Raw genomic sequence first — 27,524 nt, 5'->3', positions numbered from 1 at the left:
CTTGCTTTTCTCATACATACTGTCCTAAAACTACAGAATCAGTCGCATTAAGACCTTAAGGATCCTCTTGATGAAGAATGGTGGTTTAGTCACTAAGTTGTGTCTAACTCCTATGACTGAAAGATTCTGTAGTTTTCGGACAGTATGTATGAGAAAAGCAAGAGTTTCATTGTATAAAGGAAACTTGCTATATTAAAAATAGCCCAATTCTTATAGAGGGTAAATATCAGACTCAGAAATTTCAATGAACATAATATCAGAAGATAGATAGATACTTCTTTCATTTCAAAATGCCACTCTGAGAGAATTTCCTGACTTTGAGCAAAAGAATAGCATGTATAATATGTGTTCTCAGTTGAATTGAAACTTTTCACCAAGTTAGAGACTCAGTAATTTTAATCTTTTCAATATCACAGACTTCAGAAGTAATGGAATCTTCAGCATGCTTCAGTTTCTACCTACTCATAATTTGGAGAGAAATTTTTACCTTTTAGCATAATTTTATATCATCTTATTAATTAAGATTTTTCTAAGGTTAATCATCTCTTCAGAGAAGATAGTATAATGAGATATTGTATCAGGAGCCATGTTAGGAAAGTAAAGAAGAATAAAAATTAGAATTAACTGTTGACTGTTTTCCTAAGAGAAAGTCAACATTCTGAGAATTCTCAGTATATCAGTTTATAAAACAGCAGCAGTTACATGTATCAAATTTTGGATACCATTGAAAACTCCTGAACTATAGAAACCTTATATTTAAAACCACAAAACAGTTTGAGATTAAAATGCAAAAATGATATTTTGACTCTAACAGCTTTAGCTTTGTTATTATTATTATTTAGGGAGTTGTTTTATTTTATGAGCTGCTAACAGTGTTTTCAAAAACCCTATGCTTGCTGTATGTTGTCATTAGATTCTATGAGCTGTAATTTTAATTTTGTACCTTTGTATCTTTGATGTTACACACACACACACATACACAAACACACAATCTTAAAAATAATAGGTAATCCTTAAGTATTGTCCTAAGTGTTTAGAGGTATGAGAGTTATGTTTGAAGACAGAGGAAGTAGCTTGAACTTTGAAAAAACATGAGTTGAAAGTATCAAACTTTTGGTTTTTATACTACTTAGAGCAGTTAAGAAATTGCATACAGTTAAGTACATAAAAATACAGCCATCAACCTAAAATTTTAACATCTCACTATGTTCTGAACTAGCCCTTCTGATTCTTACTAATAGTGTGATTGACATTGCTGATGATGGTGATCTAGATCCCCTTCAGAAGGACAATATCCAGGTTGCTATTTTATTTAAAAGTCTGACTACATACTCTATCTCTTCACAATTAACCATTAGTTTAGGCATCTATACATGCCAATGAAATTGATTCTTTTGCTTGGTCCATAACACTAAAGTTCAGTTAGTACTTTCTTTCATTCCTTAGGATCTTTTCCCCACCATTTTTTACAGAGGGCTGTTTCCATTTAAAGTTGTACTCTATCTGATCTGGAGTGTGCGAAAATGTGTATTCTGCCTGAGCTTATAGTTTTGTGACTTTGATAATCACAGAAATCTCACATTCACCATACAAATGTTCACTTGACCCACAGAACTTGTCTAGCATCCCTTTGTCATCCCGCAGATACTAATTGAGCTCCTGCTATGTGTCAGGCACTAGTCTAGGTGCTGGGCTACATCAGGGCACAAAGCAAACGAACATCACACCTCACAAGCTTATACAAATAGAAGTTTAAAATGCCCTGAGCCTCGTTTTGTAAAAAGGCATTGCTAGGCTCAGTGTGAAGTACAAATACTGATCATCTGTATAAAGGGACAATATAACTGTGAGTTTTAGGAAGAGTTAGAGGCCAGCCTCTCTGAATTGGTGCTGACTTTGGTTGCATGAGATTCATAGGCATCGCTTTGTATCCCCTCTGCCTCCCGGGCCTTCCCTCTGTCATTTTCTGTGCTCCATCCTCCTTATTGTTTTTACCTCTAAACATTAGAGGTATTGGACCTTCCTGCTTCTATATTTATGTTCATGCTAACATTTCGTTCAGCCCCGTGATTCAAATAAATGTCAATATACTTAGGAGACCCCGAATTACAGCTCCAACTTAGATCTCATTTCTGCACTCCGGGTTTTTGTATCAGTTGCCTATTCCATATCTCAAGCTGAGACGAATAGGCCCATTGCACTTCACCTGTTGAAAGCAAAATACCCAACTCCCACCTCTCCCCTCCCCTTGCATTCTCTGACCCCCACCTTGTGCTCTCTGCGCATCATTGAATCCTACCACCATTCACCCAACTGCTCAGACAATTGCTCACTGAAACAGTTGCGGAGTTATCTTTGTCTCCTTTCCCTCTCACCAACATGCAACACACAAGCAAAAACTGAACACACATTCTTAATTGCTTCACCAATAATATCCTGGGCCAAATCTGCCATCTTCAATCTACTGGTTCTAGACTACTGCAAGGGCTTCCTAACTCTCTTCTACTCTTGCCCTCCCAGAATTTGGCACACTGGAATTAATCTAGTGTTCAGAATGTCTTCCTATTGCACTTAGCAAAAAAGTCCAAAGTGCTTGCTCTGGTTGTGATACTCTGGAACCTGGTTCCCTTGTCTCCACCATATATTCTCCTCCTTTCTCCTGAATTTGTCCACAGCAGCCATCTTCACTTCCTTGCCAAGAACACTAGGTTCATTTTCTGCCCCAGAGCCTTTGCACATCTGTTTGTACCACCTGGGCTCTTCTCCCATATATATGCGTGGTTTGTCCTTTCACTTCATTTAAATCTCTGCTCAAATGCCATCTTCTTGGGGAGGACCCAATGACCATTCCCCCTGTTACTCTATCCAGTTGCTCTAATCCCCATTCCTTGCTATATATACTTTTACCTTGGCTATATATTATGTAACATATTGATTTTTTTTAGCTTAATAGTTCATTATGTGTCCCCCATTAAAATGCAAGTACCATAACTCTAGCTTATTACTGGAAGTTTAAGAGTACCTGGTATTTGTCATGTATTTATTGGGTGAATGAATAACTAAATGAATACTACTTCTAAGGGCCATAGCAGAAGCCCTAGCACTGCCCCCAGTCAATAGACAGGGGCATGACAAATTCTGCCTTTCTGCTGATTTTGTCATCATTATTATTGGAAGTTCTGAGATTCAAAGCATGAGATTAATGGAACATTTACTGAAAGAACTCAAGAGTCTCAGCAATGAATACCTAATTTTTTTCGTATTTGTGTTATAGCACTAAACTGGAATGCCCACATACTAAGGAAATTATTAATTTCCATGTATGTTTAATTCATTCATTTTAGGGTACCTTTGTATGTAAAGAATATAGTATACTCAAATGTTTTAAAACCTCACATTCAAATAAGAGTTGTTAACCTAAGGACCAGGAAATTACTGTATATATTATATGTAGGAAAGCATGAAATGAAGAAGTGATGAGTGTCAGACTATATTGTGAGTGGCCACTGTGTTACTTTGGATTCATATTGTCTTTATTTTATCCTTATCATAAAGTAAAATACATGTATTATATGATTCATATTTCTGTACTTAGTGATGTACATTCCTATCAGAATGGCTGAGTTTCATCTGATTTTTCAAGAGGAGTTGCCCCATTTTAGATATCTCATAAGTAATGTCTAACTTCTTCGGCCTCTGATACTTTCTTACATGATGGTTTGGTACTTCTTTTCCACCAAAGACCAGCAACATTCAGGCATGTTAGTTCATGCGAATGCAGTTAAATTCAGGCAAAATAACTCATCTTAATGCAGTTGAATGCAAGAAGAAAGCAGACATACTTGGGGTAATTAAAAGGGAATTAAATTTATTAGACTTTAATTCACCTCATTTCACAGAGGATATCAGCTGACTTTAATAAAAGTTGACATACAGTATGATTTAAAAATAATGTGAACTGGTATTGGGAGGGGGATACGTTTGAAGAATCCAGTTAAAATTCTTTGGATGGTGCAGTGCTTTGAATGCTTCTTGAGTATGTCAGCTATTTGATGAAACATGCTTTATTGCTTTTCTACTTACATTTGCATAACCACTTTTAAGCAGAAAAACTGCATGATTTTAAACTTAATTATCAAAAAGTCCCTTGAATTGAGTTATCCTGATTGAGTTGTGCCTTGACTAATTTTTTGGAACACAAGCGTCAATAGAAAGAGGAACATTGAGAATTTCTCAGAGCAGTTTATACAGCTATTTGTTTCCTCTTTAGGGAATGATGCAACATCAATTGTCAACTGTCTTCATATTTTGGGTCAGACTTTGGATGCAAGGTAAATGGATATGTTTTTTATCTCAGTCAATGAGTGTAAAAATGATATATAGGAATCTGAAGAAAAAGCTAGTGTTTTCGTTGGAATTGTAATGAAGACTTCAGGTGAAAAAGAAAATATTTTATAAATTACTAATACAAGTAAGTAAGTGTTAGTCGCTCAGTCATGTCCAGCTCTTTGTGACCCCATGGACTGCAGCCCACCAGGCTCCTCTGTCCATGAGACTTTCCAGGCAACGATACTGGAGTGGGTCGCCATTTTCTTCTCCAAAGGATCTTTCTAACCCAGGGATCGAACCCAGGTCTCCTGCACTGCAGGCAGATTCTTTACCAACTGAGCTACAAGGGAAGCCCAATAATACAAGAGCATTATGTTATTTTTATATATAATCAGATACAGATTGTTATTTAAATTTCAAGTAATTTCTGTAGTGGCTAGGTATATAATTGAGAGTTGCATTGGGACTGTATCATGTGACATGAAAATAACGAGCTACAACTCTAGACAGCTTATTAACTTCAAAGCACGGTAGTGTACTCCATTTTGTTATAATATTTAGTTTTATAGGAAACATGAGGGTTTTATTCTCATTTTACAGTTGAGTAAAGTGAAGCTCAAAATTCCATAACAAGTGTGGAAGTAGGCCAATTTCCAAATACATACACTTTCTACCCTGCCCCAATATCACCATGACCAGAAATCCAAATACAAAACCAATTTGGTTAGCTTGATTCAGCCTTTAAGCCATTCATTTAATTCATTAATTATCCAGGATATATCTAAATAAAAGTTCCTAGAAGTCTTCCACAGACAATATTCAGTGATACCTTGAATTATTCTTTTTAATGTTTAAAATTTTATTTGAGATGTTTTGTATAATAAATGAAGAAAAAAGATACAATTATGCACCTTGATTTTCTATGTGAAATAGTGGCTTTTAGCATGTCACTTTCATACAGAGTTCAATCTTCAGAGACTTATTTATAAAAAAACTGATTTTCTACTGTTAAAAGTAAAAAAAAAAAGTCTGTATAAGTTGGTAACTTGGTTTAACCGCCATTAAATGTTTCTTTCACACCCATTGCCTCACAAAACAGTCTAGTTTTGTTGGATTTGAGATGAACTAAACTGGCTCAGGACCTAAGTTTTGTTAGTCATGAAATAAGTATTCTCAAAATTTGAGACGACAGTTGAAAAGCATAAATCATTAGAACTTTGGGAGCCATTTGGGATTTCCCTAAAAGTCCAGTGGTTGACTCAGAGCTCCCAACATAGAGGGCAGGTTTGGGGTTTGATCCCTGGTTGGGGGATTAAGGTTCCTCATTTGTGCGGCCACAGGGAGGGTCGGGAGAGTAGGGAGGATGTTAAAAAAAAAAAAACAACCTACATTTTGCTTCAAGATCCTAATTAAGTTGACTTTAAAGGCATTTAGGAAAGGTTATGCATCTATGGAATGATATTACTATAACTTCAAGTATATAAGAAAAAAATTATATGAAAGTGGATTAAAAAAATTAAGTTGACTGAATATCGTCATGAACAAATAAACATGATGTAAAAGCATGTTTTATTTATATTTCACGTGCTCCTACCACAAGATGTAAGTTGTCCCTTCTTTCCTCCCTAGGACTGTGATGAAGACTGGCCTGGAGAGTGTTAAAAGCGCGCTCAGAGCCTTCCTGGACAATGCCGCAGAGGATCTGGAGAAGACGATGGAGAATCTCAAGCAGGGCCAGTTCACCCACACCCGAAACCAACCCAAAGGTGTTACTCAGATTATCAATTATACCACGGTGGCACTGTTGCCAATGCTGTCATCATTATTTGAGCATATTGGCCAGCATCAATTCGGAGAAGATCTAATATGTATGTAAATCTATTACAGTTTCATTATCTAAATAGTACAATCAGAAATTGTAACAGCCACATCATAGAGATTACTCAAACACTGCTTAATTAATTTTTTTTTTTTTTTGGCAGAACACTTTAGGTTGACATTTGAGTTACAAAACCATTATTATAGAGATAGATCGTGAATTCACAGGAGGGACCAGTAAGGTAGTGGTTATAGATAGTCACTCCCACACTGTTGACATCCAAGTTACAGATTTTACTCTTTGTATTGTTGTCTTTTTCCATGGAAATTTTCTAATGCAGTTTCACCATAGGAAAGCATTAAGTGTGTTCAAATTATTTCTGAGTTGATGCAAATTGTTTCTGCAAGCTCTCCTACCGAAATGTGAAGACTGCTGAGACAAAGTCTGTGTCTAAATAATTGATCTACCAGGGTGGCGCAAATGTCTTTGGTTTATAGATTTCAGTCTGTTTTCATAGGGGATTTCATCTGCTGCTTTTCTCTGGAATTCTGTAGTTATTAAAGATATCCACAGAATGCCCAAGCTTGAGTGGAAAGAGAGCCACATGACCTAAGTTCCTTCCCCTTCTGCCTATATGAACATGAAGGAAGCTAAAAGCCCGTATCTAGCAGTCAAGTGGGTCTTGCCCACTGACCCACCCACTCAGACTCTCAAATGGTGTAGGTCTCCCAGGTAAAGTTCGGTAAAAACCATTGTAATCAGAGAATGACGCAAAGACTAGTTTCAAAATATTGACACTACTTGAACCAGTGGGACCATTACTTCCCATCCCATATTGACATAGAAACAAGTATGGGAGAGGATAATGATTTCTCCATTCATGATATGGTGTGTCCTCCAGAAAGTGGCAACAGAGTTGGCATTAGAAATGCAAGGTTCTTATATTTCTTTGCCTGTTGAACATGTTTATTGAATCAGAGATCATCTTAGAAGTTTTATTTTCTAGCTTTAGAAACCACAAGAGTAACTTTCTTATGCTTTGAATTGCAGGTTGTTTTAGAAATAAATGATACACCCCATTCTCCAGCATTCTCATTCTTATTCATTTGAGAGTTAAAATAAAAGATACTGCCTTTATATACCTTTGAAACCCGAGTCAAAATGGACCTGTCCTCCCAGATATTCTTGTGCTTAGTTTTATTCTTGAAGAAATCCTTATTCTTATGCCTAAATAAAAATGATAAATTGTTCCTGATAATATTCTGTCTGTATAATCAGAGCATGAGTCTTTAGAATGCTTTTAGCTCCTTCAAGAAAAGACTTTTATTTGAGAAAAAAGTTTTAAATGTAATTTAAATATAATTTTAAAATTTTGTATTTTAAAATATAATCATGAATTTAAACAGTTTTATATGTTCTTATATTTTGTCAAATATTAAAATATTAGTATGTCTTTGATATAGAGTTTTGTTTTTAGCCTAAACTTTCTCAGGACAGTGTATTGATAACAAGTGTTTTAAATGAAATTCTCTTTTTCCTTAGTGGAAGATGTACAGGTGTCATGTTATAGAATTCTGACTAGCTTGTATGCTTTGGGAACCAGCAAGAGTATTTATGTGGAAAGGTAAGATTTTAAGAGTTTAACATCTTACTAATAGTTTTATTACATGTTATAATTATTCATTTCAAGGGTTTCACTTTATAACTTTTTCCTTAGTTATAAACTAAACAACCAAATTGATGTGTTGAATTCCTTGGGAGGAATTAGCCAGTCTTTAAGCTAAATGCTAAATTTGACTGATATGATATTTATTGATATAATAAATGTCAATTTATGAATGAAAAATGTAAAATGCTAAATCTATGTTCACAGTTTTCTTTGTGTATTTATTTTCTTTTCCTTTATCAGAATTTGGAGATCTGGGTTAAAAAGTATGCATATATTAAAGGTTTATGATACACATTTTACTGTCTTTATAAGAACTGATTCACTTTATACTATAAAGTTTGCAAGAGGATTCTTACTTCCTCACATGTTTCTTATTTCTGATTATTCCTTTTCACTATTTATAAATTTAATAGTTAAAATGGGATATCATTTTTATTTTCAGATGCATTTCTCTGATTACTTGATATGGGCTACTTTGTTATGTTTACTTTGCCATTTTTATTTATTTGATAAATTACCTTTTCTCATTTTTTGTCCATTTTTCTATTAGTTTATTGTGTTACTCATCAGTTTACCTTTCTTTTTATTAATAATTAACCTCTTGTCTGTTATTTCTCCTGTTTTTATGATTTTTTCACATTTTTATACCTTTATAGTGCTTATATATAAGATATAATGTACAGATAGTTTTTATGTCATGAGAGTTTTGAACTTTTATATAATCAAACCTACCAATTACATCATGTGCGTCTTCCTCTTATTTTCATGATTTTAAAACGTTTGTACTATACCTTAACAACTAGAAATTAAAATATTTGCTCTCCTAGATTTTTCATATTTTCATTTGTCTAGATTTACTTTTTAATTCTTTTGTTCATTCAGTAAATATTTATTAAATGTCAGATTCTGGGATACAACAGTAAACAGATAGATCCCTGCTCTCAAAGAGCTTATGTCAAGTGGAAGAAACGAAACAGAACAAGTAAGCTGATCAATGTTATAGTGGCAAGTTATTGTGTGTGAGGAGCACATAATACAGGGAATTACATGGGGTCATCAGGAATGTATTTTTTAAAACATGGTTCTTTGGACTCAAAACTTTCTTTACTCAATAGGAAATAAATAGAAGGTAAGTCTAGGTTTGTGTCTAATAACTTTTGTTGTCTCAGTGAAGTATGATTGAAGTCTTTAGCCAACTCATGGTGGAAAACACACGCGTGAGAAGCTTGAGTAAGGCAATGTCCAAAATCGTTTGTTGTTCTTCAGTTGCTAAGTTGTGTCTCTTTGTGACTCCATGGACTGCAGCACACCAGGCTTCTCTGTCCTTCACTACCTCCCGGAGTTTGCTCAAATTCATGTCCATTGAGTTGGTGATGGTGTCTAAACATCTAATCCTCTGTTGCCCTCTTCTGAAATGATTATCTCAGGGCTAAGAAGAGAATTTACTAGAAATGCATCTGAATTTCATGTGTCTGTTTGGCGTTTGTTATGTAGAATTTAAATTCAATTTTTAAATCATCCATCATGTCTAACATAATGATTTATTAAATGTTTCTTTCATTCACTGATTTGAAATAAACTCAGTCATGCACTAAATATGATAGGTTATATTTCTAGAATGTGTTCTAGAATATATATTTCTAGAATTCTGTTCTATTATTTGATTTTTTGAATGATAAGAGCAGTACCGTTTAGCCTAAATTATCAATATTTTGTAATTTATTTTAATATCTGGTAGTCAAAATTATCTTATACCTCAGCAGTTACTGTTATTGTTTTTTGCTGTTCTTGCCTGGATATTTTTCTTGATAAAATTTGGATCATTCTCTTAAAGTCTAAAAAAAAAGTATATGTGCATTTTATTCAGTTAACTTCACAATTGTAAAGTGATTCTGGGAGAATATAAAAATAAAAATTTGAAGGTGAATAAAAGGTATTTTGAAAAAATGATGGCATACTAAAAAATGTAGTTGTTTTTATACAAATCATTTAAAGAAATGTTACTATTTCCAGAAAACAATACGAATGATCAAAATTAATCTGAGAATTATTATTTGAATTGGTATTTTGACGTGAATCATTAAATAATTCAGAGGAATTATTAATGAAATAAAAGGACTAGCTCAATATCCTGGTGGCTCAGATGGTAAAAATTCTGCCAGCAATGCGGGAGACCAGTGTTCAATCCCTGGATTGGGAAGATCCCTGGAGAAGGGAATGGCAACCCACTCCAGTATTCTTGCCTGGAGAATCCCATGGACAGAGGAGCCTGGTGGACTACAGTCCATGGATGGGATTGCAAAGAGTCAGACACAACTGAACAACTACTGCTTTCACGCTTTGAATCAGATGTCAGGAAATAGAATACCTACCTTAGGGTCATACATGAAACATTTTAGGCTATTAACTTCTTAAAGTATGTCTCATTATTTTAAAACATTTATTGAACCCATATCGTATACCAGATATTTTGCAATTCTGTCCTCGTTTTTAGGTAAGGAAAGAAAAACTTGAAAACTATAAGTAGTTTTCCTGCAGTGAGTGACACAGCATTAGGAGTAAGATCAGGTCTTGGATCTGTATGAATAAAAGCCTGTGCTCTTTGTAACTTCTTGATGTCTTATTTTTAGTAATGCAATGTTATTAAATGTTTAAACTGAAGTTTACCTTATTCAGTTTCTTTCTGTGAAGGGATATTTTCTCCTAGCAGAGTACGTATCTAGTCGTTTTAATTAAAATATTAAATAATCAAGCATTATTTATTATTTCTTAGTAAGAAATTTAAAACTACCCAAGAGAATTATGTTATCTTGTCTTAACTCAATACATTTTATTGACTTTTAAATTAAATATATATACAAAGTCGTTTAAAGAGTTCATAATTTGCTGAACTCTCATATTATTCTATATTTAATAAACTTTTAAGGTGCCAGTAAAGCCTTGGATTAACCAGAAAACTTGGGGAGAGAGAGAATTTAAATATATCAGTGGCAGGAGAATTCTTAAATAAATTGATCACAGTTTGATTCCCAAGGCACCTCCTTCTCTTGAAAATGATAAATCAGTTTTAAGTGTTATCAATAGTCTTTAGCATCTAGTGTATCTTACTATTTCATAACTGAGTAATAACCTGAAATTACTTATATAACCCTGAAATTAATTATATATGGCACATTTTCAGAAAGTTATATGTGTGTTAGTATTAGTACTTTATTTTTTTAAATTTTTTTACCAAAATCCATTTATTCATATGGCAAAAATTGTTCCTTAGAGCACTGTGTTAAAAAAGAAAGAAAAGGAAACCAAATGAAATGTCCAAACTAGTGGAGGCATTTACAAGTGTGTTTGTTGTTGTTGCTGGTATTTTTGGCTGTACCGTTTTTAACTTCTCTGTAGCTGACAGGTAATTTAGCTTTTAAAAAAATGGTAGGGAACTTGCTATGGAAAGCATATGATATTTTACAATATAGAGGTTGGATCCGAGGGGTAGTTTTTATCAGTAGCTCTATGATTGTCCTTCTTGTAGGTTGACTGCCAATTTTAATCTAACTGCTTCAGTTATTCACTTAGAAGACTTTAAAAATGTAAAGTTTCCATTTACAGGCAACGTTCTGCACTGGGAGAATGTCTGGCTGCTTTTGCTGGTGCCTTTCCTGTAGCATTTTTGGAAACTCACCTGGACAAGCACAATATTTACTCCATCTACAATACAAAGTCTTCGAGAGAGAGAGCAGGTAGCAAAGAAGCATGTGTGGTACTTGATATTTGAAGCTAAAAATGAGTGATATTTGTAGTATTTTACAACCATGATTTTTTTAATGGGCTATTTTAATTTATTATCTCCAATGCTATTTGTTCTTAAGTCTTATTATTTGGAAGTTTTTGGAGTGTTGTATACTATCTCCATTGTTTTTATGAAAGAAAATTAGTTTCTTTTAAATGAATGAACCACAGACAAGTTAACCCTCTTAATAATAAGACAGAATAATCAACAGTATGGAAAAAATAGGTCGCTCTAATTCAGTTATCTCTTATAGGTAGTCAGCACATGTACACTATTCTTATTTGTTATGATTATGGATTCATTGGAGAAGGAAATGGCAACCCACTTCAGTATTCTTGCATGGAGAATCCTGTGGACAGAGGAGCCTGGTGGGCTGCTCTCCATGGGGTAATACAGAGTTGGACATGACTGAAGCGGCTTAGCATGCATGCATGCATTGGAGAAGGAAATGGCAACCCACTCCAGTGTTCTTGCCTGGAAAATCCCCAGGATGGAGGAGCCAGGTGGGCTGCCATCCATGGGGTCTCGCAGAGTTGAACGTGACTGAGGTGACTTAGCAGCAGCAGCATGGATTCATACTTTGCTTTTTTCTCAGTTCACTTGATAGATCCATCTTATTGGGACAGTTTTATTCCATGTGATTTTTTCTAATAGTATTGTCCTCTAAGTCTGATAAACTATATTGTATATTAGTTGTTTTCCAAAAAGCCTTGCAATCAGTCACTCAGTCGTGTCCAACTCTTTGCGACCTAACATGGACTACAGCATGCCAGGCCTCCCTGTCCATCACCAACTCTCAGAGCTTACTCAAACTCATGTCCATAGAGTCTGTGATGCCATCCAACCATTTCATCCTATGTGATCCCCTTATCCTCCCACCTTCAATCTCTCCCAGCACCGGGGTCTTTTCAAATGAATCAGTTCTTCACATCAGGTGGCCAAAGTATTGGAGTTTCAGCTTCAGTATCAGTCCTTCCAACGAATGTTCAAGACTGATTTCCTTTAGGATGGACTGGTTGGATCTCCTTGCAGTCCAAGGGACTCTCAAGAGTCTTCTCCAATACCATGGCTCAAAAGCATCAATTCTTTGGCACTCAGCTTTCTTTATAGTCCACCTCTCACATCCAAACATGACTACTGGAAAAACCATAGCTATAAGTAGACAGACCTTTGTTGGTAATGTCTCTACTTTTTAATAATGTTGTCTAGGTTGGTCATAACTTTTCTTCCAAGGAACAAGCGTCTTTTAATTCCATGGCTGCAGTCACCACCTGCAGTGATTTTTGAGCACCCAAAAATAAAGTCGGTCACTGTTTCCACTGTTTCTCCATCTATTTGCCATGAAGTGATGGGCCAGAGGCCATGATCTTAGTTTTCTCAATGTTGACTTTTAAGCCAACTTTTCCCCTCTCCTCTTTCACTTTCATGAAGAGCCTCTTTAGTTCTTCTTCACTTTCTGCCATAAGGGTAGTGTCATCTGCAGATCTGAGGTTATTGGTATTTCTCCCAGCAGTCTTGATTCCATCTTGTTCCTCATCCAGCCCAAAGTTTCTTATGACGTACTCTGCATAGAAGTTAAATAAGCAGGGTGACAATATACAGCCTTGATGTACTCCTTTCCCTATTTTGAACCAGTCCGTTGTTCTATGTCCAGTTCTAACTGTTGCTTCCTGATCTGCATACAGATTTCTCAAGAGGCAGGTCATGTGGTCTGCTATTCCCATCTTTCAGAATTGTCCAATTTGTTGTGATCCACACAGTCAAAGACTTTGGCATAGTCAATTAAACAGAAGTAGATGTTGAGCTCCCCAAACTTGGACAAGAATATTTGCTGTTCACAAAGGCATATGTCTCTGTTAATGAGACGTATGCATTTAATTAATGAGATCATTTAGTTAATGAGATCATTTTGTGTAATTCATGTTTGTATGGGAGTTACTGGTTACACTAATTTTATAGTGAATTTTTCAAGTAAGAATGCTTTTTAAAAGTTGAATAATTATCATTTACTTTACCTAGTTTGTAATTCTAATTTCATATCACAGAGAGGAAGCTAAAAGAAAATATGATGACTATAAATTAGCAATATTTTTCTAGATAGTTGCACAATATATTTGTAAACAGTAAAACACAGTTAAATTTGTATTATTTTCTGTGTAAGCATGTCTTGTTAAGTTGTCTTATTAAGGATTTTTGATCCTTTCATATTTTTGCAATGAAGCACATTGCTGTTTCATTACAGATAAGCAAATAACCAGAGCCAATAATTTACCTGCTTATTTTTTATAATACATCATTTTCATAACAAAGCAAAGGAACTGCATTTAATGATTCTCCTTCATTCACTTTTTACTCAAGCCATTCAGCATATGATTGTTGGTAGGTGAAGGAGACAGAATACAAAGATGAATATGACTTGGTTCTTTTCCTCTGGGAGGTTCTAGATGCACTGAGGGAGAGAAACTGATGAATATATGTGATAGAATTCACAATAAAGAACACTGGGGGTGTGAAAAAGCAGTTTGAGCTAAGAGCACCTGGGAAGACTTAGCAAAGTTGGTACAATATGAGCCTTGAAATTAGGGACACTGCAACGGTCGTACTTAGGGGAAACTTTAAGTACTTTGAGGTGGCGATAGCTTTCAAGGAAGAAAGAGAAAAGATGAGGTAAGTATTGGAAAACCAAGAAGAGGTGAGGTAGGCTTTCCAGGTCAGGTAAGGAACGGGGACTGTACCAGTGCAATCGGACCCTTTCACTGGCTTTGAAAAGTGACATGAGTGACATGAGTAGGTTTGTATTGTGGAAGTCCATCATGCTAGAAGAAAGAGAGGTGGAGTAGTGTGTGTCACCAATTAGAAAATGATTGTGGTGATTCAGAAGAGATCTGATTGGATAAGGCCCCTTGGATGAAGCTTGTAGTGCAGAGGTTATGAGAAATCCTCGAGATAGAAGCATCCCCTATAGGAGATGAAGGAGCCTCCCGGCCTAGAATTTCTCCCAGGTTTCTAGCCTGGGTGACTCACCAGACAACGTTGTCCTCACCGCGATATTACTAGTACAGGCTGAAGAGGTAGATTGGAGAGGAAAGGTCAAGTTTAAATTTAGACCCATTTACAGTTGGCTTTTTAACACATTCCTTATGAAGCACACACTCACACAAAGCTTTAGGAAATATGGGATTTAGAGTTAATTTGCCTGAACAGAATCTCATAGGAATGGCCAGAATTGCCTAGGCAAACATACAAGCTAAGAGAAGTGAGGTCAACACAAATCTCGAAAGAAAACCCACGTATAAAAGTTCAGCAAGGTGAAAAGATTTAGTAAAAAGAGACTGGCAAAATTTAGAAAAGAGTCCAGAAAGACTGAATGCATTGAAGGTAAGGAAAGGGGGACTTTAGGAAAAGGGAATTTTGGTCAGTGATGTGAAGTTTTACTTTAGATAAGGATTAAAAAAATAAAATTGTTTAGTGGTAGAAAGCAGAGCATTCACATCTGTGGCTAGGAGTGCACCTGAAGAGTGAACGGTCTGGGAGAGACTTAAGCATATATACAGGCTGCTAGGGAGGAGACAGTGGAGAAGGAGCTGAAGATGCAATCCTGAGCAAGGCATCTGCTGGAGTGTAGGCTTGACATTAGGTCACAGGTGGAACAGTGAACCTCAGAACTCCTTCCTCTGAAAAGGGGAATAACGGTGAATGTGAAACCAGATGCATAAATCCTGGCCACATGAGAGCAGGCAGTTGGAGGGAGAGACATCTGATACTCGTGTTTGCTCTGAAGTACAAGGGATGGTCATTTGCTGATCTTCAGGTGGTGGAATCGGGACTTGGGGGCAAAGAAAGTTTGAAATAGCTACCATGAAAAGAGGGAGTGGGATCCAGCTGAAGACATGCCAGGTCTGGCTGAGTTTTGAAGCTCAGCATGAAATGGTTGCTCATGTCTGTTATTAACAGTGGCCCACGTGGCTTGCAGGTCACTTCTTTGACCGAACACGTGTCATTTGTATGTTTCTCTAGCTCTTAATTTGCCTACTAATGTGGAAGATGTTTGTCCAAATATACCGTCTTTGGAGAAGCTCATGGAAGAAATTGTGGACTTGGCTGAGTCCGGTATTCGCTACACACAGATGCCACACGTGATGGAAGTTATCCTGCCCATGCTTTGTAGCTACATGTCTCGTTGGTGGGAGCATGGACCTGAGAATAATCCAGGAAGGGCTGAGATGTGCTGTACTGCTCTGAACTCAGAGCACATGAACACACTGCTGGGCAATATCCTGAAAATCATATATAATAACTTGGGTATTGATGAGGGAGCCTGGATGAAGAGGTTAGCAGGTAAGACTGAGAAGGAATGTGCCATTTATGTTTTGTTTTCAGAAAGGTTCGAAGTGCAGAAGACTAGAATCTTCCTCTCTCAGTCTTGATTAATATTTGCTTCTGTACTCAAAAATATTCTTATTTCTTTCATGCTGTTTGCTGTTCTCAAAAAAAAAAAAACACTAGATTTAATCAGACATTGTTTAACTTTCCATATAGTTAGTACATTTAAGTTAGAAAACATTTTCTTAATTTGACCAATCTTGTGAAGATTAATCTTGCTAAGATTAATTATAACACAGCAATCAAAATTAATGATTCTGTAGACAGAGACAAAAATTTTGAACTCACTGGATTTCGAACTCACCCACTTTTAGTAATCTATCTTTGCAGGAGTCAGGGAGGATTGCGCTATTTATATTTAGTAATTGGAAGCAATCTGAGTGACCAGGAACTAGAGAATGGTTAAATAGGTTGTGTATATCCATATTCCAGAATATTACGCTTTCTTTAAATGTTAAGATTTCAATATTTCATGACTTACAGAATATTTAGAATATCATGGAGGATTAAAAGAAGAGTTTTAAAAACTTGAATTAGGAAGTATAAAGTTGTTTATTGACAGAATTTCGCCCCCCCCCCCCCAAATATACCAATGTCTTATTAATTTGGATAGGGTGATTTTGGTTCATTTTTAACATTTCTCTTTTATACATTCCCCCAATGCATCTATATTACACTTACAGGAAAAAAAGTTCATTTTAAAAAAGGCTTAAAAAACAAGCTTATGATTACCAAATGGGAAAGGTTGCTGGGGTTTGGGGCAGGGTGGGGGGAGGTAGGAATAAATCAGGAGTTTGGGATTAACGTGTACATACTACTATATATAAAATAGACAGTCAATAAGTACCTACTATATAGCAGAGGGAACTCTACAGTATTCTGTAATGACCTATATAGGAAAGGAGTCTGATAAAGGATGGATATATGTATATGTATAGCTGAATCACTTTGCTGTACACCTGAAACTAATACAACATTGTAAATCAACTATACTCCAATAGAAGATAAAAATTAGATTAAAAAAATGGCCTAATCAAGCTTACAACTGTTGTTAACAGCTTCAACTCTTATTAAATAAAAAGGCAATATTATATGTAATCTAACTCTTCCTTTGGAACAAAGATGAAGATAGTTAAAGTCTAATGGCATAGTGGTTATGTAGTAGTAGCCATGTGGTCTCATAGGATTATTCAGTGTGTTTCTCTTCTTTAAAAAAAAAAAAAAAAGAGGGGCCCAGGGGACTTTTTCCATTGGGGGACTTTTCTTCTTTGTGGGAAAGTAATTGATTTCCAAAGTGAATGAATGTCTCTTTTTAATTCTCAGTTAGCTACCAGTTTCTTTTTTGAAAACAAGGAAGCACATCAAATTCAATTCAGTAATCATTTTTGAGCAGCAGCTATGTAATTAGGTTTGGGACTAGAAAAGGGGCTGAGGCATGGGCTGAATTCTGAAGGAAGCCATGTGCTGGAGGAGAGGGAGGCTTAATCATGCTACAATTAAAATGACCATCTAATCCTCATTTAATGAATGTTTATGCAGAACAGCATATTAATGTCTTTCTTCAAACAGTGTTTTCCCAGCCTATTATAAATAAAGTGAAACCTCAGCTTTTGAAAACTCATTTCTTGCCATTAATGGAGAAGCTCAAGAAAAAGGCAGCGATGGTGGTATCAGAAGAGGACCATCTGAAATCTGAGGCCAGGGGAGATATGTCTGAAGCCGAACTTCTCATCCTAGATGAGTTCACCACCCTGGCCAGAGATCTCTATGCCTTCTATCCACTCCTGATTAGATTTGTGGACTATAACAGGTAGACCAGCAGTCCCCAACCTTTTTGGCACCAGGGACTGGTTTCATAGGAAATAATTTTTCCATGGACCGGGGTTGGGTTGAGGGTGATGGTTTTGGGATGATTCAAGCACATTACATTTATTGTGTACTTTATTTCTATTGCTTTGTGATATATAATGAAATAATTATGAAACTCACCATGATGCACAATCAGTGGGAGCCTTGAGTTTGTTTTTCTGCAAATAAGGGGTACTTCCCATGGTGAAGAATCTGCCTGCTAATGCAGGAGACATGGATTTGATCCACGAGTTGGGAATATCCCCTAGAAAAGGAAATGGCGATTCACTCTAGTATTCTTGCCTGGGAAATCCCATGGACAGAGGATCCTGGTGGGCTACAGTCCATGGGGTCGCAAAAGAGTCAGACACAACTGAGTGACTAAACAACAACAACATAAAAGGAGAACACAACACAGATCTCTCGTATGTGCAGTTTACAGTCGAGTTCTAATGCCACTCATGCTGTGACAGGAGGCAGAGCTCAGGCGATAAAGATGCGGAACAACTGTAAATACAGATGAATCTTTGCTCGCTTGCCTGCAGCTCACCTCCTCCTTTGCAGCCTGGTTCCTAACAGGCCATGGACTGGTAACAGTCCGTGGATTGGGGACCCCTGAGGTAGAATGTTCAAAAGTGATTTAATGTCTGTAATTCAGTCATAACTTTACTGGGTTCATATGTCCCAGTGGAATTGCTTCATTCACTACTTAGCAATGAGATTTTGCATGAGGATTACATTACCAGCTATTTGTAGATAAGTGAATTTCACCAAGCAAAAATTACAGTTGGAGATTCCATTCTGGAGCAGTCCATGTCTCACACCTGAAAGCTAGCAGTTTGTCAGTTACAATGTTTAAATTATTTTAAAGGTTACAACTGTACACTGAACAATTTATGAGCTCTGTGAGCAAGCACAATTGCCCTCAGTTTGCTTGGTTTCAAACTTTGAGAGGTGATTTTTTTTTATTTAATTAACTTTAAGAGTAACTGAGGCACCACTTTATTATATGATCCAGGGCAAAGTGGCTGAAAGAGCCTAACCAAGAAGCAGAAGATCTTTTCCGCATGGTTGCTGAGGTGTTTATCTACTGGTCAAAATCCCATGTAAGTAGAAAAAATACTGACAATGCTTACTGTTTCTTATATGTTAAGGACTTACAAAATTTAATCAATTTTCCACTCCCCTTAGTTAATACCTATTACAGTTTCTTAAGCTTATCTCATAAGTATCATTAAACTGGTGAGGAGAGAGACAAGGTTTCCCTGGGGAGTTTGAGGCAGTGTAAGCCTTCTGTTGACTTTTTTAACTTATCCTCAGTCACAGAGATTTTTAATTGCCCTGAGTTATCATACTGATTTATCGTAATCAGTAGGTTTTTAGATGAATGCCCAATGATACTTTTAAGAATAAGAAAAAATCTGAACATGTGCTTTTGAATTTCATGAATATATTTAAAACACGAATCTGTTCAGTTCAGTTGCTCAGTCGTGTCTGACTGTGACCCCATGGACTGCAGCACACCAGGCTTCCCTGTCCATCACCAACTCCCAGAGCTTACTCAAACTCATGTCCATAGAGTCAGTGATGCCATCCAACCATCTCATCCTCTGTTGTCCCCTTCTCCTCCTGCCTTCAATCTTTCCCAGCATCAGGGTCTTTTCCAATGAGTCAGTTCTTTGCATCAGGTGGCCAAAGTATTGGAGTTTCAGCTTCGGCATTAGTCCTTCCAATGAATATTCAGGACTGATTTCCTTTAGGATGGACTGGTTGGATCTCCTTGTAGTCCAAGGGACTCTCAAGAGTCTTCTCCAACACCACAGTTCAAAAGCATCAATTCTTCGGCACTCGGCTTTTTTTTATAGTCCAACTCTCACATCCATACATGACTACTGGAAAAACCATAGCTTGGACTAGATGGACCTTTGTTTGCAAAGTAATATCTCTGCTTTTTAATATGCTGTCTAAATTGGTCAAAGTTTTTTTTTTCTTTCCCCAAGGTACAAGCATCTTTTAATTTCATGGCTGCAGTCAACCTGCAGTGATTTTGGAGCCCCCCAAAATAAAGTCTCATTATTTGTTTCCCCATATATATTCTAACCCAGATTTTTAAAAGTGAAACTATAGAAGTATCCATAAGATTAATAGTAAAATTAGAATATTAATATGAGCTGTATGAAAATTGAGGCTTAGTCTATTCTCTGTCCTCAATAGAAATCTTTAATTACTTATCAATTATTAATATATGTAGATGCTTACTATGAAGTTGTTTTGTTCAGGTTATGCTTCTTTAAAAAAGAAGGACATACAGTTACATTGTTAGTCTCTCTTTTAAAACTCTGTGGCTTCTGCTTTTATTCTGTATTTGCTTTAACTACTACCAGTGCTTAATCACTTGACTTTGCTAGTGTTTTTATGTCCCTAAATTTAAATTGAATAAAATAATGTTAGGGTACATGAAAAAGCAGTTAAAATATCTGACAGAATGTTGTGTTATAGTTGTGCATGCCCTTAGTAAATCTGTGTTTATTCCAAAAGCAGCGCATATGCTTCTCATCAGGTATTTGGAGTTCGAGTATTCATTTTATCCCCTGGTAGCTGTGTGACTTGATTACTTAAATTTCCTAAATATTAGTTTTCCCATCTTTAAAGCATTCATGTTTCTATCTTAGTTCCCAAAATTGTTGTTCCCAGCCAGGCATCCTCACTGGATATTCAACAACTATTTGTTTCCTTTCTTTATGTCTTATATATTAAATTACTACTTATCTTGGTAGAAACTTTGGGGTCCTATGTAATCTCTAGTTATTTGAACTTCTTATCTCTGTGGTTTTAATTGAAACTTCCTTTGGAACTTCTCAGAATTTCAAAAGGGAGGAACAGAACTTCGTGGTGCAGAATGAAATCAACAATATGTCTTTCCTTATTATGGACACCAAGTCAAAGATGTCAAAGGTATGACTATAATCCATTTTATGTTCTAGAAAATGTTTGAATATAATGTCCATTAATTGAATAGGTTAATGGCTTTTAGATCTTTTGAAGGTTTATACCTGGAATTTGATAGATTTGATAATATTGTTTGCTGACTAAACACACACCCACACAGATTTAAGGATACCTAGGACTTGTAAGAAGGCAATGGCAACCCACTCCAGTACTCTTGCTTGGGAAATTCCATGGATGGAGGAGCCTGGTAGGCTACAGTCCATGGGGTCGTGAAGAGTCGGACATGACTGAGCAACTTCACTTTCACTTTCACTTTCTTGCACTGGAGAAGGAAATGGCAACCCACTCCAGTGTTCTTACCTGGAGAATCCCAGGGATGGAAGAGGCTGGTGGGCTGCCATCTATGGGGTCCCACAGAGTTGGACACGACTGACGTGACTTAGCAGCAGCAGCAGGACTTGTAATCAGGTGTGGTAAGATATATAGACATGGAAATGACTATCACGAAGGAAGAAGATTTTATTCACTGTTCCCTGGAAGCAGAAGGGTAAGTCATGAGGCAGAGGGAGGAAGGGGAGAATGTGAACAGGAACCTTTATTACGGTTTCTGTGGGAAGGAGCAGGCAACGTAGGGTAAAAAGGTTTAGAATTGGATGATTTGAATAATTTCAGCGGGCTCTGGGGTGTAGGGACTGTTCCTAGTTGTCTGGTGCCTGGTCCTTGGTGATGAGTGCAGGTGGCCTGAGGTTCAGGTAAAGGAGGTGACTGGAGGACAAGGACTTTGGATTGACTGGTTTGTCTGTGAAAGATGTGCTTACAGGCAAGTAATTTTGTATCTCTAGGAATTGACTAGCTCTGGGAGGAGCAATCAAAGATAAGCAAGGCCCAAGATGTCAAAGCATCAGAATAATAAGACATGCTTAATAGGCATACACATTCATAAGATTGCCAGTCAGTATGATGTACATATAATTAGTCAATGATATATATTCATCAAGAGTAAATATATGTACGTATATACACCTCAAAATAATTAGCTGCGTTGTTTAAGAAAGAACCACATGGAGAAATTCCAAATTCTCACACATGAAATGGAAATTTTTGCTTTCTCTATCACTCAAGTTGAGGACTGGCATGTGCACATAGATGCTCAGTCATGTCCAGCTCTGCAGAGGACCTTTCAAAACACTGAAAAATATGTGCTTTTATTATTTGTATTACCACTAAATAAGAAGATGAATATATTACATGGGATAGCACACAAGGTATGCTAGAGAATGGTCAAATATGCAAAATAGTATGACACTCTAGCCAAGGATATCAATCTCTACCAACTCAACAAATTACTGAAGAGAGATGCCTTGGTAGAAGGGAGATGGTACCCCACTGAACCCCAAGAGTGCATCTAATTTGTTTCGCTGATGATCACTGGGAAAATAAAACAGCATCACCCAATACTCTAGTCCTGTTTAGAGTTGTAAATGCCATGTATTTGACACTACTAGACATGAACTTGAAACTAATGCTAGCTGAAGCTTTGTATCCCTAGTTGTCTGACTGCTATGGCCTATTATTTTGTGTGTCTATGTTATTGAAACTCTCAAAAACGATGATAAATTTTATTTTCTCTGGGAAGACAATAAGCCTGAAGAGTGAGGAGTTGCTCCTTTGGAAGATGGTGTACTAAGAGTATACATTTCACAGGGGTATTTTGGACTGAAAACTGTTAGTGAATCACTTTGCTTTGTCATTATGTTGTCAGTTTAGACCAGTGTTAACAGAGGCATAGAGAGAGGCCATCAGAGGTCAGGGATTCTTCAGTATTTGCAAATCAATCAATGTGATACACCACATTGACAAATTGAAACATAAAATCATGATTATCTCAATAGAGGCAGAGAAATCCTTTGACGAAACTCAACATCCATTTATGATAAAAACCCTCCAGAAAGCAGGCATAGAAGGAACATACCTCAGCATAATAAAAGCCATATATGATAAACTCACAGCAAACATTATCCTCAATGGTGAAAAATTGAAAGCATTTCCCCTAAAGTCAGGAACAAGACAATGATGCCCACTCTCACCACTACTATTCAAAATAGTTTTGGAAGTTTTAGCCACAGCAATCAAAGAAGAAAAAGAGATAAAAGGAATCCAGATTGGAAAAGAAGAAGTAAAACTCTCCCTGTTTGCAGATGACATGATCCTCTACATAGAAAACCCTAAACGCCCCACCAGAAAATTACTAGAGCTAATCAATGAGTATAGTCAAGTTGCAGGATATAAAATTAACACACAGAAATCCCTTGCATTCCTATACATTAATGAGAAAAAAGAAAGAGAAATTAAGGAAACAATTCCATTCACCATTGCAATGAAAAGAATAAAATACTTAGGAATAAAGTGAAGTTGCTCAGTTGTGTCTGACTCTTTGCAGCCCCATGGACTGTAGCCTACCAGGTTACACCATCCATGGGATTTTCCAGGCAAGAATACTGGAGTGGGTTGCCATTTCCTTCTCCAGGAGATCTTCCCTCCCCAGGGATTGAAGCTGGATCTCCTGCATTGTAGGCAGATGCTTTACCATCTTAGCCACCAGGGGAGTCTCTATACTTAGGAATAAATCTACTAAAGAAACAGAAGACCTATATATAGAAAACTATAAAACACTGGTGAAAGAAATCAAAGATGACACAGATAGATGGAGAAATGTACCATGTTCAAGGATCAGAAGAATCAATATAATGAAAATGAGGATACTACCCAAAGCAATCTATAGATTCAATGCAATCCCTATCCAGCTACTGACGGTATTTTTCAGAGAACTAGAATAAAGAATTTCACAATTTGTATGGAAATACAAAAAACCTCAAATAGCCAAAGCAATCTTGAGAAAGAAGAATGGAACTGGAGGAATCAACCTGCTTGGCTTCAGGCTATAATACAAAGCAACAGTCATGAAGACAGTATGGTACTGCCACAAAGAAAGAAACATAGATCAATGGAACAAAATAGAAAGCCCAGAGATAAATCCATGCACCTATGGACACCCTTATCTTTGACGAAGGAGGCAAGAATATACAATGAAGAAAAGTCAATCTCTTTAAAAAGTGGTGCTGGGAAAACAGGTCAACCACTTGTAAAAGAATAAAACTAGAACACTTTCTAACACCATACACAAAAATAAACTCAAATTGGATTAAAAATCTAAATGTAAGACCAGAAACTATAAAACTCCTAGAGGAAAACATAGGCAAAACACTCTGACGTAAATCATAGCAGGATCTTCTATGACCCACCTCCCAGAGTAATGAAAATAAAAGCAAAAATAAACAAATGGGACCTAATTAAACTTAAAAGCTTTTGCACAATGAAGGAAACTACAAGCAAGGTGAAAAGACAGCCTTCAGAATGGGAGAAATAATAGCAAATGAAGCAACTGACAAAGAATTAATCTAAAAATATACAAGCAATTCCTGCAGTTCAATTCCAGAAAAATAAGTGACCCAATCAAAAAATGGGCCAAAGAACTAAACAGACATTTCTCCAAAGAAGACATACAGATGGCTAACAAACACATGAAAAGATGCTCAACATCACTCATTATCAGAGAAATGCAAGTCAAAACCACAATGAAGTACCATCTCACGCTGGTCAGAATGGCTGCTATCAAAAAGTCTACAAACAATAAATGCTAGAGAGGGTATGGAAAAAAAGGAACCCTGTAACACTGTTGATGGGGATGCAAAACTAGTACAGCCACTATGGAGAACAGAGTGGAGATTCCTTAAAAAACTGGAAATAGAACTGCCTTATGACCCAGCAATCCCACTGCTGGGCATACACACCGAGGAAATCAGAATTGAAAGAGACACATGTACCCCAATGTTCATCGCAGCACTGTTTACAATAGCCAGGACATGGAAGCAACCTAGATGTCCATCGGTAGACAAATGGATAAGAAAGCTGTGGTGCATATACACAGTGGAGTATTACTCAGCTATTAAAAAAATGCATTTGAATCCGTTCTAATGAGGTGGATGAAACTGGAGCCTATTATACAGAGTGAAGGAAGTCAGAAAGAAAAACACCAATACAGTATATTAATGCATATATATGGTATTTAGAAAGATGGTAACGATGACCTTATATGCAAGACAGCAAAAGAGATACAGAGATAAAGAACAGACTTTTGGACTCTGTGGGAGAAGGTGAAGGTGGGATGATTTGAGAGAATAGCATTGAAACATGTATATTATCATATGTGAAATAGATTGTCAGGAACTCCTTCTGAACAGAGATTGAGACCAATACAAACACCAATCAAGAGACAAATTGTCACATATCAAGTCTTCAGCTAGTCCCTCAAGCAGGGATAATCACTATGTATATGGAGTATCATTTCTAAAATTAGAAGAAGACTGTAAGTGGGCCAGCAGACCAATGTGGAGTAAGGTAATCTGGGATAGGGAAGCTCAGTTTGACCTAAAGCAAAATATCTGTAGCCTAGAGGGAGGCCAGTGTATAGATAATTGGCCATAATACTTGGGTAGTTCTAGTTTTCTTATTTTTTGAGGAACCTCCATGCACTTCCACAGTGGTTGAACCAATTTGCATTCCCACTAATAGTGCACAAGGGTTCCCTTTCTTCCACTTTGTCACCAAAACTTGTATCTTTTGTCTTTTTGACGTATAGGGTCACTTTTATACTTTGTATATCTAAAACTGTTTAAATCATCTATGATTTTATTTGTGTCTACTTTGGGAGAGTTGTAGGCCCTTTCATTGGGGGAATATTAGAAAATTCTTCCCTTTTTCTTGGTCCTCTATTAAATTTTAGATCACTTTAGGTGAATTTGTTGGAGCTATATTTGTGGTGTGTCTGAGAGAAAGATAGAAATACACACACACACAGATTTATTTAAGATAGAGTTTGTTTATCCTAGTTTCCTCCTTAACTATGCTGTCGACAGAATAATCAATAAACAGTCTACTAATAGGAATAAACAGAGCCAAACAGAACTGTAACCTGGGAGACACAGATTCAAGAAGCACTTGTCAGAGGTATGTTCTGCCATACTGCAAAATGCGGGAGACTAATAAAGGCAAACACCAGAAAATTACTTAAGTTGTTTGTCAAGAATTATGATTGGAACTGGCAAGAAGTAAGTGTGCTTGTTAAGTAAGGATTGATTGGAATCTGAAATAGTTGCATAGTTACTAGAGGAGATCTTGAGACTATAAGGTTATAGCTGGAAGCTGCTAGCAGATCTTGTTTTGAGGGTGGCTGGTAGTGTCCTTGAGTCTGGTAGAGTTCAGAAAATTCAGGTTCTCAGTAATGCAGGATCGTGCCTCCAACCACAGTCACAGTGGCCACTGAGCTCCATTTTGGATGCTTGAATGATTGTTACTCTATTTTAATTTTTTAAATGTATTATTTTCTTTAGTGGTTAGAGTAGATGTGCAATGAGTGTTTGGTGGGTCACAAAACAGGCTGTTCTGGTTAGCGTAAAATTTCAGTTAAATAATGTATGACCCAAGAATGACTTCCCCAGATCTCAATATCTGAAATTTTCTTCCATCATTACCTACATATTGACCATGTTATTGTGTATTCATGTCTGATTCAAATGTTAGGTAATGGATTGAAAATAAAATATGCACATTCATTAACTGTAGCAGTTCTGTTCAAATTATTGAACAGCTCCTATGAGTCAGGCACAGTGCTTAGTTCTATATACAGAAAGGAACAAAATAGGTTTGACCAGTTCCCTAATGGAGCTCCAAAGTCTGGAGAGGAAACAGGCATTGAACAAGCAAAACCAACACATACAGATGTCCATGAGGATATTTGGTTTTGCGTATATTTAATTTCTTCATACCAATAGTGGACTATTATCAGCCATAGATGTCCAAAGATATATTAACTATTCTTTTCAGTTTACAGATTTTCTGTGGTATAGAAAACAAGCTTACATAATATTTTGAGCATAGGTGGAATTAATTTTTCTAATATTTCTCAAAATTGAACAATGTAGAGTTGCCTTTAGGGTTGATTTAAATTATTTTTATTATAAGGTCACCTAAATATTTATAAATATCAAACCAAGGTTAAGTTCCATTTACTTATGCAACCATAAAGCTGAAAGAGCTTTAGAAGTTAAAATCAAAGAAAATTTCAACACCAATACAATGTAGGTTTTAATGTATTAATATTTAGTAATACTGTTTTTCTAAGACTGAATTACCAGTGTTGGGTTGAAATATGTGTGCATAATTCGTTTGCTTTTTAGGATGGTGGTTCCTCATATGGGTTGATGATTTTAATCACTGTGGCTATATTTCCTTTTAGCAAAGAGCTCATTCAAAACCACTAATTCATTATTTTTCTAGATTAATGAATTTAAGAGTACAAATAACTATTCATGGTACTTTTTAAATGAAACTTAATGAGAATAATCTCTTACAAATTGGTACAGATGAAGGTGGGATCTGTGCAATAAGTGGGCTTCCCAAGTGGCATTAGTGATAAAGAATCTGCCTGCCAATGCAAAAGACGTAAGAGACACAGGTTTGATCCCTGGACCAGAAAGATCCCTGGAGCAGGAAATGGCAACCCACTCTAGTATTCTTGCCTGGAGAATCCCCATGGACAGAGGAGCCTGGCGGGTTATAGTCTGCAGGGTCACAAAGAGTTGGACATGACTGAAGCTATAAGTACATCTCTTTGGAAAGGGAAT

At 36.4% G+C, this 27,524-nt stretch overlaps 1 protein-coding gene across 1 annotated transcript in view; it reads left to right on the top strand.

Moving 5' to 3' along the window:
• RYR2 (ryanodine receptor 2) overlaps nt 1–27,524 on the top strand; it is an 814,256-nt gene that overhangs the window by 655,209 nt on the left and 131,523 nt on the right. The window contains exons 64-71 of the mRNA XM_018042460.1: nt 4,271–4,331; nt 5,959–6,197; nt 7,691–7,772; nt 11,421–11,551; nt 15,619–15,939; nt 17,554–17,794; nt 18,851–18,938; nt 20,695–20,787. Of these exons, the coding sequence (XP_017897949.1) occupies nt 4,271–4,331; nt 5,959–6,197; nt 7,691–7,772; nt 11,421–11,551; nt 15,619–15,939; nt 17,554–17,794; nt 18,851–18,938; nt 20,695–20,787 (1,256 nt within the window). The remainder of the gene's footprint in view (nt 1–4,270; nt 4,332–5,958; nt 6,198–7,690; nt 7,773–11,420; nt 11,552–15,618; nt 15,940–17,553; nt 17,795–18,850; nt 18,939–20,694; nt 20,788–27,524) is intronic.

The sequence above is a fragment of the Capra hircus genome, chromosome 28 (genome assembly GCF_001704415.2).
Source record: "Capra hircus breed San Clemente chromosome 28, ASM170441v1, whole genome shotgun sequence".
Lineage (NCBI taxonomy): Eukaryota > Metazoa > Chordata > Mammalia > Artiodactyla > Bovidae > Capra > Capra hircus.
Note: the sequence above shows the minus strand (reverse complement) of the source record. Positions and strands in the feature narration are given on the sequence as shown.